The 12,712-nt window shown below is 36.2% G+C and overlaps 2 protein-coding genes across 2 annotated transcripts in view; both read left to right on the top strand.

The window, feature by feature from the left end:
- The first annotated feature begins 9,446 nt into the window (after nucleotides 1–9,446).
- Nucleotides 9,447–11,725, top strand: LOC6561297 (odorant receptor 45b). The gene is made up of 6 exons (XM_001987471.2): nucleotides 9,447–9,961; nucleotides 10,118–10,305; nucleotides 10,364–10,539; nucleotides 11,067–11,165; nucleotides 11,235–11,387; nucleotides 11,455–11,725. The coding sequence occupies exons 1-6, from the start codon at nucleotides 9,447–9,449 to the stop codon at nucleotides 11,503–11,505; spliced, it is 1,182 nt and encodes a 393-aa protein (XP_001987507.1). The 3' UTR covers nucleotides 11,506–11,725.
- An 811-nt stretch (nucleotides 11,726–12,536) lies between these two features.
- LOC6561296 (membrane-bound alkaline phosphatase) overlaps nucleotides 12,537–12,712 on the top strand; it is a 5,443-nt gene continuing 5,267 nt past the window's right edge. Inside the window, exon 1 of the mRNA XM_001987470.3 lies at nucleotides 12,537–12,668. Coding sequence (XP_001987506.1) covers nucleotides 12,587–12,668 — 82 coding nt within the window. The 5' untranslated portion in view covers nucleotides 12,537–12,586. The remainder of the gene's footprint in view (nucleotides 12,669–12,712) is intronic.

Genomic DNA, 12,712 nt, shown 5'->3' with positions numbered 1-12,712 from the left:
AAATAAAGAATGTAGCTCCTATCTGACTGTTTATCAGTCGCCCCCAAATACCTCCAAATACAACTATTTTGTTGTTACAATTATTAGATTGCGCTTTCTTGCACTCTTTTTAATTATTTGAGCCAAGCTATCTATCTCGTAATATCTCTCCAAAATTCCATATACTCGTGTGATATCGGTAAGTCCAAAATAAATGCTGTTTGACGCCATCAAATCAACTACTACCCCCCGCAGGCGTTAGACACACAAGTTGTAAAAACTTAATTAGATATACTCGTATACCCCGCAGTACACCCTACTCAGAAACATTATCTATCATTTTGTGTTGTTATTCTTCAGTAGATTAAATGAAGTCTAAATTTAGCAGCAAAAACACATGTTAAGCATTAGAATCTCGCAGCAAAAAGAATACCAAATATAATTGCGAATAAAATATGACAAAGAAGGATATATTTCTGGCTTAGGAGCTCATAGGTTAAGTGAAAGATTAAAGACTTAGGATGGATATTGTTTTTTGGTACATTTAAATAAGCAATTCGAGAAAATTACTTTTGCTACCTCTAAACTGAACTCTGAATAAAACTCGTTCGTAATTGTTTAATTCCTGGTTTTTTTTTATATGTCTATTTTTATTAGAAATTCGAATTTCAAGATTTCACATATAAAACGATTTTACTATTTTATTCAATTAGAAATATTTTGTATTATTAGGCAATATTTATTACATAGCAATAAAGAAAAACATTTATAATTTTGGTGATTAAAATATGCTTTTCGCATATTCAGAAATTGTTTTTAAGTATAATACTTTTCTGGGTAATTTTCCAGAAATCAGAGTGATTTTTATTGAGTTGTGTTTTACAGATTAACTAACTAATAGTAAAATCCATATTAATATTGCTTTTAAGTTTCGAAAAACAAGTTTTGCTCAAATGTTGTGTTAAACGTTGACAATTTTGTTATTATTTAGCAGTGAGTAAGATTTTGTACCAGCAAATAAATATGAATCAAGAAAAGAAAGTCGCCGCAGATTTGTTGTTTAAGTTGTTAGAGATATTTTCTCCAGGATTTCCCAAGTATATTTTAAACCTTTTTAATTACAGTCTGGCCACTTTAATTGCCAAATTTAATAGATAGATATAAAAACATGAATCAGGCACTTATGAAATTAGTTTCGCAGCGTGCAATACGAACAAGAAGAGTGTATGTAAAAGGTGGGCCAAGATAATCTCAGAAAACCGAGCTGGAAACAAGTCTCGCGACACAAAGGGGCAACAAGTTAAACCGAATAATTTTGGGGCAGCTGACTGACTGACTAACTAACTAACTAACTAACTAACCAAGTAACTCTGTCGTGCATTTTCAACCATAATAAAATGTTGCCATTGTTGGACACGCGAGAAAATATTCGCAGTAAAGTTTTATGCGATTGTTGCGCCAGTTTTGAAGCCATTTGTCGAACTGCCTGCGACATGCGAGGGCCGCCAACTGCAGATTTATGGCGCCAATGCCCCCACCCGAACAGGAGTCACACTTCCTAGCCCAGAGAGTGAAAAGTCTGAGAACTATATACATATATGTATATGTATGCATGCCTATATATCTGTGCCATATACTAGATGAATTGCTGGCGTGACTTGTCGCCTGTTTGCGAGCTATCGTTTTGCAACTGCATAGTTACAGTATGTATTCGCACACTTACAATGTAATGTGTACATACACTGAGCGAAAGTTTGAGTACTAGACGGTAAATTGAATGGGTTTCCTTATTGGCTCATTTGCATTCAGTCTTCAATTATTTAAAGGAATAACATTTATATTTTTCTTAATAATAATAAATATTTCAGCAAAGTAATAAAAACCTTTTTAGAAATTCTGAAAAAGTAATAAAATCTATCTAAATATTAATAATAATATGAGTAACCAAAATGATATTGTTAGACTTCTGTAAGCCAATAAAAAATAGCTCGGAATTTTAGAGAAAACTGTCACTGGAATTAAGAAAAAAAGGCGTTTAAAATCGAGGGTGATTCTTTGTCTGAGTGTAAGAAGAGACAATTAACAAATAAATTCTATTTTAAAATAGCAAAATCTTGTTGACTTAAGAAAAGTGTGATTCACATTTAGAATTGATTTTAAGTGTATATACATATATTAAAACATGTGTTAAACACAGCCTTTACGTGAGAAATGTACTCCAAAGCCAGCAGTGTACAGCAATATATGTGTATGTATTAGTAGGGTTTAATGTGGCTTACACAAATATGTATATGTGGTCTCGCTAATTGCTATTAATCAGTTGGGGGCTGACGTCAGTTGGCAGCCTCATTCAATCAGCAATTATGTCGTGCACTATTGACCGCAGCAGCGGCGGCAGCTATAGGGAACTATAGCCGGGTCTGGCGAGCTGTTCGATTCCGCTAAAGATCTCGGAATAATACTTGGCTGTCAAACGGGCAAAAGCCACCAACACCAACCACATGACAACTGCTCAAAGCGCAGCGACTTGAATTAGACGCCACAGCTGCCAATTCTAAATTGTAGTTGAGAGACTGCAGAATACACTGCTCAAACTTAGCTGGCGTTGCGCGTATAAGAATCTGAAAATAAAACGAGATGGATTTTTTAATAGTAGAGAGGATCTTAATAAACACATATTAATTATTCCACTAAGCCAGAAGTGATGGATTTTAGAACTCGATAATAAATTAGGCGATTGTCGAATACATTGCTCAAAAGTTGATTACGCTTTGTAAGCACTCACATACTGCAAACATTATTGATTTTTAAACTGCATGTACAAATTCAATACTTTAAAACTGTATAAAAAATTGGCTTCTTTGATTTTTTGTGTTCTAAAATTAGCATAAAGAAATTATTTTTAGCATATTTTTGTAAAAAAATATATAACTCTATTTAATCTAAAACTGTGACTTTCCTCTTTTTGGTTAGATATATAAGTACGTATATAAAAATTGCAATTCTTTTTTCAATTTCAACCAATAAAACCACTTTCTAAGTTATAAACTTTAAAAGTGAGTGAGAAAAGAATAAAAAACGAATGGACCCGTTTCTGCTTCGGAAACAGCATATAAAAACTAGAAATAATGCTCGAGCTCAATGCTATGCAGTCATTTGAAAAACGATTCAACAAAAATTGAAAACAATTTAGCTTATGTCATGTCACATTTGTGGAAGGGAGAGAGGGATACAGACAGAGAGAGAGAGAGAGGGGGGCAGACTAGAAGAGTAAAAGTGCCGCAGAATGCACCCTAATTTGTATTGTGTCATGTTTGATCCGTGTACGTACATTTATACTATATATCTGTAGATATGTGTACATATGTATATATATATATATGTGGACAGACGGCCCTGTGATGTTTATACATGCTTATTCTTTTTGTTTAGCTCAGTAGTTTTAATTATATTTAACGCCGCATTGCAAATTAAAACTGCGCTCGACTCAACTTTTTTACAACAGCATTGCAATTTAATTGCCACAACTGGGCAAATGGAGCTGTAGAGCTAACAAGGACACACAACACTTGAACAGTTTTAATATGACCCATAAACATTTTTATTGTGATTATGGTTTGTGGTTTACCCGTAAATCTAACGAAATTATTACTTTACAATTAACATAGCCTGGTCTGAGACCGATTTTTGTAGTGCCAATTTACTTTTGGCTTAAATGTTTATTACCTAATGTCGAAATTACAAGTTTTTTGACAAAACAAATGAATTAAAACTGCAATTAAACATCCCCAGAAAGTTGTATGCATTTATTCTTATTTTTTATTAACGTCAAATTTTTTATTGTATTTTCAATTTAATTTGATTTATTTTTAACTTTTTGCATTTTTTGTGTCAACTGACATTAGTCGACAACAAAATGCAATTGTTGAATTCTAAGGAATTTATTTTAGATTTACTATTTTTTTTTATTATTATTTATATTATTATTTATTTTCTGATGATTGTCTTATAATTGTTAACATTCAGTTTGAAGTTTAGATTCCGAGCTGCATGCAGAAGGCTATTTTTAAAATAGGAAATCAACTCCCAAATTTGGATTTCACGGATCTGCAGTCCTAAAGCGATGGCCATAGAAATTTACACACTCATATAGATATAAATTGATATATCTAAAGAAATGTATATATTCATAAATATATTCAACGCATACAAATAATGAAGCAATATTATCATTTTAGAGCTTGAGCAATTATATTTCTATGAATGAATTAATAGTGGGTGGGTTGTATATATTTACAGACTGAAAAACAGGAAACAATTCGGATATGCATCTAATGCAAATTTAAGTTCTGGGCACGTATTAGCGTTTAACTGCATATAGTCCCCAATTAAAATAGATTTAACACCATGTTCTATGTCGTCCAGTCATCGCAGACCACGCGATAACAGCTGGAATTAATGTAAATGTGGCAGAATTGAAAAGTGCACGAGCCATGCTAGATAAAACACGTACTAGTTGTCTTTCTAGTCACTGTCGCTTATCGTAATGGACATTAACATGAGGCCTGTCGGCATTAGTTTAAAGCCTCAATCTCGTCCGCGTCCACCCTCAACTTGTGTGCTGGCGACATATGTGGGTCATGTGGAAAGCGGATTGTCGACTGACTGATACATAAAGATAAAACCAAACTAGAGGGACAAGGCATGCAAAAGGGAGAGGAGGAGCGCAGAGTCGCCACGAGTGGATTTATGACACCAAAGCGCAGCGTATATCAATTATGTATTAAATATACATATGTATCTGCTTGCATGCAAGTTAAATTGGCCAAAAATCAAGCAAAACTGAGTGAGTTTTAATAATTGATCAAGCTGGGGCGCATCTGCAGATAGGCTCGTCAAGTGGGGCAAGCTTGTTGGATGAGGAAAACGCAAATACGAAAAAAAAAAACTAAAAAGGAAGCGTGTGAAATCCCATTTGGCTAATGGCCAACGGCGTTGAGAGAATCGTCGCAGAACAGGAAATCAACCTGTTTACCCCAATCTCGAAACACGAAACCCGAAACCCAAAGCTCCGAAAATCTGCTGCTGCTGGTCGTGACTCAACTACAACTTCAACTGGCTGCGGAGAGCGGGTCGGGAAAACTCGATTCTCGTTGAGCGGTTCGCGTTTCGCATTCCGCGTTTTCCGCGGAAAACAAAAGTAGGGCACAAGTACGAGCACATTTTACAAATGTCTGCAATAAAAACCAAAAAGAGAATCAAGCAAGATTTGCCAAGTTGAGGGTGAATGACTAAGAGATGACCTGTTCCTATTTTTAGTCTGCTGTAAGAATAATATTAAATTATTTTATTTATTTAAGAAAGTGAATTCTAAACATACTGACAAATTATAAATTATAAATTATAAAATCAAACAAATGATAAATAAAAATTTCAAATATTTGTTAAGCTGACATTTTTTTACAAAAATTAAATAGTCAAATTTATAGCTTTGAAAATAAGATTTGTTCTGAATTTGTAGAGAGCGGTTGGCGTGTAATTAAAAGATTAAAATAAACTTAATGTACTTGTACTATAAAACTTCTTACATACCACATTTAATGTTTCTACACTATTAAAAAAACATTTCTTTGGATCTTCCCAAAATAATAATCGCCCTGCAAACTAGAAAATTTTCCTTGTTTTGCAATTCATTTCAAAATGTACAAAAAAACAATTCATAAAATAAGAAAGGATTTTTTTCTTCAATTCTTAATAATATAAATGCATTTTTTATTAGAATAATCCCATGTGAATTCTAAAAATTGTAATGAAATCTATTTTCTTGGCTGCTGTTTATCAATCTAAAATATTTATATATGTGAAAGCTGCAAATACTAATACTGATATGAAATAATATAAATATAATAATTTATAAGTAACCAATTCGCTATTGTTAGACTTCGGTCTAGAAATATTAATATTAATTATTAATTAAGAATGAAAAAACAAAACCAAATATATATAAATTATTATATATATATATATATATACAATAAAAATAAAACTACGAAAATCATGCTGATGTTTAAAATTCAAAGCGATTTTTTTTGTGTTGTGTGTTGCAAATGAATATTTATCAAATTGTGCAATCATCTGGAACTTATTAAAAAAAACTAACGAAAATTTGTTCAAGCTTTTTTTTAGAGACTCCGAGCGAGACTGTCCGACTAGATCAAGAATATATACACATTTGAAGATCTCAAATTGGCCTCCTTCCAAGCGTTACATACATGCACATATTTATGATAATCCCTGTGTGCACTTGGAAAGGTTACAGGGTATGCCAAGTAGAAAACTGGTTTATTAATTCTGGCTGTTGTTGAGTGTGCCTCATGACACGTTGGCCTGATTGCTAGCTTTTGCGCGATGCGTCGCGCCTATTTCCACTTGCCAATTGCCACATGCCACTTGCCACTTGCCTTCAGCTGCAGGCTCATCATCGTCAAAAGCAGCAGCAGGACATTATACAATACAGTCATTTCCAGGCAGTGCTTGCTCTTCCAGCCGCGGGGGTTGCTGCTGCTGCGTGTGCACACAGGGTGTGTCATGTTTTTTGGGCACCCCCGCAAAAAAAGCATGTAAAAGCATTCAGAAACATGCGAGGACGTTTTGAGGGTTGCCACAGCGATTGCCGATGTGTGTGCGTGGGTGTGTGTGTGTGTGTGTGTGTGTGTGTGTAAGTTCGCTTATTTGTTTGTTGCCATAAAAGTCAAACAGGATGGCGACCCACAGATTGGGTGGCTTGGGCGGTGCTATAAGCTCAAGCCTGGCCATTTGGGGGTAGCTACTAGCTACTAGCTACTGCTACTTTGCCAAGCGATGATATCAGCAGAAAGTTGTCGGTGATACGCTAAAATCGATTGGCAGCCTCTTTTCACAGCTGGCTGCCAATATAATGAAGTCACATTTCACAATATGCACTAAGCACAAAATCAATATGCTGTCTTTTGATTGCGTATACGCCGTGTTGCCAAATTGCAAAAAACTGTATGCATGGGACGTTAATTCAAATTGATTTTTGGATGATGGCAGCAGCTGGCATGCAACTAAAACTCATTTGAAATGTTATCAAATTAATGCATTAATTAAAAACATTGGAGATGAGCAGACTTAGAATTCACGTCATTCTTTGGAGAGGACACTGTAGACTAAGAAGTCAGCAGCGGAATGTGGCAGTAAAAAGGATTTCTCAAAACACATCACAGCGGATTGCGTCGCCTTAGCCACGGAAAGCTGTAGTATCCTAGGGAAAACCTTAGCCGGAAAATGGCTCTCGTACTCGTGCCGGAATCAAGGTTTATTCATAATGATAATATGTTTAGAAGGGGGCGCACTCAATCTAATAATAATAATAATAACAATGCATAAAGTATTTTAGAAGTATTTAGAAGCTTTTCGGGTATTAAATTAAATTCAATTCAATACAATTTTTAGTTGATTTCAATGAAGAAGAAGTAAAATATAAAATATAAATATACAATCAGCCAGGAACATTTTTAAAGTTAATTATTCCAAGAATCAGAGTTTTTCTTTTCTTAATTCCAAAGTAGATTTTTCTAAGATATCACTTATAAATATTTTAGATAGTTTATAAATAGCATTACAAATCTAGAAATAAATTTTAATAAAAATAGGAATTTGTATTTTTACTTTTTATAAATATTTTCAATTATTTAGAAATATATTTCTGAGCAAAATACCTTACTAATTAAAGAAACAAATTTTCTGTATATTTTAAAGTTATTTCAATAAGCAAGAAAAGTTTATAGTTTCTGAGCGAATTTTTACTGATTACAGCTGCTTGTAATTTGTATTAAATTCAAATTTACTGATTTTTCTTCATTGCTTTCGGCTCATCTTATTGTAATCGATTTGCTTCTTTGCTATAAATAAACTCTTTTGATTGGCATTGGCTAATTGAATTGTACTGATTCGGTGAGTTTATTTTGAGCTGCATGCATAAATCGCGATTGCCCATTGATATGCACAGAAATCAGCATATTTGTGTGAAACTGAAATGTATGTAGGCAAAATCGGTTTTACGCAAAGAACTCAGACAGAACGGCAACAAAAAACATAGTGACCCATATAGTAGTAGGAAATCGGCGATTCGTATTATTATTTGTGATTCCGCTTGATCGTGTGACAATCATTTGAAATTCAAATTGCAACACAGACGTCACAGATGCGAAGAACCGAGTAAACATATATATATATATACATATGTCGTTGATATTCTTCTCGACTTTTTTTTTCCAATTTTCGGCAATTTTTTCAGGTATCATTGCGCTTTGGTCGTTGGGTTCAAGAACCTGCAGATTTATGCACCAACATTGTGGGAACAAATGTGCGAATCCGAGCGGAAATCAAAAATATTTGTTGCACACTTTTGTGGCTCGATGCGAATTCACAATGATTGTTCAAAGTTCAATTGATGTGTGGCAAATACATTTGAATATTCAAGAGTATTAAATGAAAATTCATTCAATTGAATGTAGTTTCATTTACAATTATGAGCTCATTTATTTTGCTTAATTTTCAACTGATTGAATAAAGTAATTTACTAAATTCATAAAAACGAAATGCAAACCTGGGAGCAACAGCAAATTGTGCGAACTCTCGCAAGGAGTCTTTAAATTGTACTCTAAAAATTACACTTAGGATTACAGAATATTTTTCCAGTTAGATACAATATTCATAACTGATTAGAGCTTATTAGTATTTTTGAAGACTAAACTCTCAATAGTAAAAACTAAAAACTAAAAACTAAACTCTAATCACATTTATATAAAGACCAAACTCTAACATACATTTAAATGTGTCTGACTCAAATAACAAAAGTCGAAGCTAATCTTTTCGCTCAATTACCCATTGTCACTTTTTACTGATTTTGTTAACAAAGGATTTTCTGTAAAATTGATTTCGGTTTCCGCCTTCCGTTTTTGTGAACAATGAATAACACTTTAACACTTCAACCGTTTTCTGCGTTTTATTTAGAGCTTCCTAATGGATTTCCTCGCAAATTGAAACCTGTTTCCCTTTATGATGACAATAGCAACAGAATCCTGTTACAAGATTTCTTATTCCCACTTTTTGAAAAGTTTCTTAAAGGGTTTCGTTAACAACGTTTTGTGTTTGTTTGTTTTTTTTTTTTAGATACTCTTTTATTTGTCAGCTGTCGTTAATTATTCTTATTTGTTTACGAAACGTTGAGTTTCAATTAAACTGCGAGTGTTCAATCCCTTCAAGGCATTAATTAAGTGATTTGATATGCCGCACGGCCATCAAAACAGGCGTCTAATTATTCAACCAATCATATTATTAACCCTCCCGATTTTATTGTCTCAATTAGACATTAATTGCTGTGCCGAGTGGGCCATATAAATACTGGAATCCTTTGGAGCAATGCCAGTTTGTAGGTCGCAATGTATCCGCAGTATCTGAGCCGCAACTATCCGCTGGAGAAGCATCTGTTCTTTGTGACCAGGTATTCCTTTGGTCTGCTCGGACTGCGCTTTGAGCTGGCTCCAACCTTTTGGAGCATGACGTGGCTGGTCTTCAACTTTGTGAATCTGGCACACTGCTGCCAGGCCGAGTTCAGCTTTGGCTGGCATTACATTCGCAGCAGTCCGGTGGATGCCATGGATGCATTCTGTCCACTCGCCTGCAGCCTAACGACACTGTTCAAGATGGCCTGCATGTGGCGGAGTCGCTCCGAGGTGGCCTCCCTCATGCAACGCATTCGCCAGCTGACGGAGCAGCAGCGCCATGGCGAGCGGGTGCAGCTGAAGAGAAGCTATTATCGCATTGCCACCTTGGTGTGCATGCTAATCTTTACGCTCGGCTGCATCAATACGGGTGCCTTTGTGCTGCGTTCGCTCTGGGAAATGTGGATGCGTCGCGATCTACCTTTTAAATACGATATGCCCTTCAGAATGTTGTAAGTTTACACTCGATACCTGCCTGCAGAGATAAGCCAAATTGAGGACACATACTACAGACTATATTTATTCTATACTCTATTTCATCTCTACTCTACACTCTATATTCAATGTTATTTACTCAATGTATTCTATACTCTATACTCGACTGGAAGCTTTCCGTCCATTGCACATCGCTTTCCCATGTATCCCTTGGCCTATATCTACTCCACCTGGAGTGGCCAGGTTACAGTCTATGCCTTTGTTGCCACCGATGGTTTCTTCTTCAGTTTCACGCTCTACATTACGTTCCTGCTCAAAGCGTTGCAAATGGATATACAGCGTGTCCTGAGACCAGTAAAAGGTGAACTCAAATCCAATTTCAATACTCCATTGATTGCTTCAGGTGATTCCCAGCGCAGATCCAAGTCCACGGGAGTGCGAGAAGTGCTGCCAGCAGCTAAGGAATATCATCGATCGCCACAACGATATTGTGGGCATTGTTCAACGCTTCTCTGTGATCATGGCCACGCCCACTTTTGTACAGTTTTTATCGTCTAGCTTGGTGATAGCCACCAGTGTCATCGATATACTTTTGGTGAGCATTTGCCAGGTGGCAATTTTTAAAAATAGACTTTTTCAATAACCCTTGTAGAGGATATTAGCATTAATTCGAGAAGTTGGCAACGCATTGAAGCTGACCCTATAAACTATATATATTCTTGATCAGCATCACTAGCCGAGTCGATATAGCCATCTCCGTCTGTCTGTCTGTTTTTATGTAGACGAGTCACTCAACTTTGAAGTTCTCATTATGAACTATCCCTCCAAAACAAAATTATTACAAAATTATTACAATTATAAAAAGGACATAGGATGTGTGCTTGTATGAAATACTTTGTTGTTAACAATTTAAGCTAACTTAATTCAACAGCTAAGCGCTTTATTATCACTTTGGCAAACAACTGTTGGCCTCGAACTAATTGCATACAGTTATTTGAAAGAATCGATTGGTTATCTTAAAATTTGTAGTAAAATTCACATGGCTGCAATTTGACTTCGGTCTACAGGAGTGTGTAATCTAGGACGTTGCTAAGCCAGCCGTTCTGTGTTGTTTTTCCTCAGTTTTCCGGCTACAATATCATACGCTATGTGGTCTATGCGGGCACAGTCAGCGCCAGTCTGCTGCAGTACTGCTATGGCGGCACTGAAATGTCAATAGCGGTAAGTTGAGCTCGCATGTCAGCCAGATAAGATATATATTATATTGTATTATGTTATTATACTTTGCAGAGCCTGGAACTGGGCGAGGCAGCGTACAATAGCCATTGGTATCAGTGGAACCGTGAGGTGCGTCAGCGCGTCTATCTGCTCATATTGCGGGCCCAGCGACCCGTCACCGTTCAGGTGCCCTTCTTTGTGCCCTCCCTGCCTACTTTCACAGCGGTACACAGGATATCCTATTTTTCAAGAGACGGACTTTTTACAGTTTTCTGTGTTGTTTTGTCCGCAGGTCATCAAGTTTACGGGCTCCATTGTGGCGCTGGCCAAGACAATACTTTAGACGACAAAAGCAACAAAAACAGTTGTGTTCCACTCGGAATGGCCGTGCTCGCAACCGAATGGCGCCACAAGATTGACTTGGATTTACTTAAGGCACTTTACACTTTGCCCTGAAAGTATGCATCACTCTTTTCAGCACTCGAATTGCTTATCATGCGAAATGAAATACGCCAACCCAAGTGTCACCCCCCAACCTTAGAAGACATCCAAACGATGGACATAATCACATAAATATAATCGTATAACAAAAAGTTAGCAAAAAATATGTTTTAAGTACAATCTGGGCGAGACAAAAGTACATTAAAACGGGCTTGGTTATTTTAAGCAACTTTGGTTATTATCAAAGCCTTAAACTGTTACGTGTTAAAACGCCTTAAAAGATAAGAGTAAAATAGGAAATATTTATAGCTTTGGAGTATTTAAAGTATAGCGTATGCTGACATTTCTGGCTTTAAGTCTCCAAGGATGCAGGACAAAGAAGCTGAAACGCAACTGAGCAGCAACACAGCAGTTGGTTCAAGATGGATATTTGCATTTGCCCAGTTTTAATAAGAAAATTTGCATTTGGTTTTGGCCAGTTTCGATAACAACAACAACGAGCTACTGAAACTGACGTCAAAGGGCGTCCAGTAACGAGGACAACAGCAAGAAAAAAGGACTCTTATGTGAGCTGGTTGATTAGAAGCGCCATCAGGCTGATGACGTAACAAAATCGTATCCAACAGGCAGCAGGCAGCAGGCAGCAGGCAGTAAACTGCAAGCTGGCCAACAGCCAGCAACTGGCCAACAAGGCATATGCCTCGTATACGTAACGAGCTTAAAATGAAAGCATTTTTGTTGTTGTTGTTGTTAGCAGGTATTTTGATCTAGCCAACTTTAAATTGAAAACATGTGAATTCGCCCTTATTGACGTGTCTAAAACGTAATAAATTTAAGAGTTTGGCGATTTGATTTTGCAATTTTTGATTAGACTTTATTGCTGATTAGATTCGTTGTTCGTGTGCAGATTAGCTAGAAGCTGGTGACCAGTCTTTCCTTGGACACTTCAGTCCACTTACGATTGCCGATCTTGACACACTGCAATGGAAATACGGCATAATATTCTGCAACTGCGATTGCTGCTTGTCAGCGTTTTATTCCTGGCCATTGGCCATGCGCAGGGAGGTGAGTGGAAGCAGCCGACTCCAAGTGGAATACAAATAATACAG

This window comes from Drosophila grimshawi, unplaced genomic scaffold (assembly GCF_018153295.1).
Source record: "Drosophila grimshawi isolate 15287-2541.00 unplaced genomic scaffold, ASM1815329v1 contig_1369, whole genome shotgun sequence".
In the NCBI taxonomy this organism is placed as follows: Eukaryota; Metazoa; Arthropoda; class Insecta; order Diptera; family Drosophilidae; genus Drosophila; species Drosophila grimshawi.
This window is presented reverse-complemented; position numbering and strand designations above follow the sequence as displayed.

What these genes read in the sequence shown, in the direction of transcription:
- LOC6561297 (XM_001987471.2), top strand. Translation starts at nt 9,447, where the DNA reads ATGTATCCGCAGTATCTGAGCCGCAACTATCCGCTGGAGAAGCATCTG. An exon ending in TGTCCTGAGACCAGTAAAAG is followed by an intron (nt 10,306 to 10,363) that starts GTGAACTCAAAT and finishes TTCCCAGCGCAG; the next exon opens with ATCCAAGTCCACGGGAGTGC. An exon ending in GCACTGAAATGTCAATAGCG is followed by an intron (nt 11,166 to 11,234) that starts GTAAGTTGAGCT and finishes TATACTTTGCAG; the next exon opens with AGCCTGGAACTGGGCGAGGC.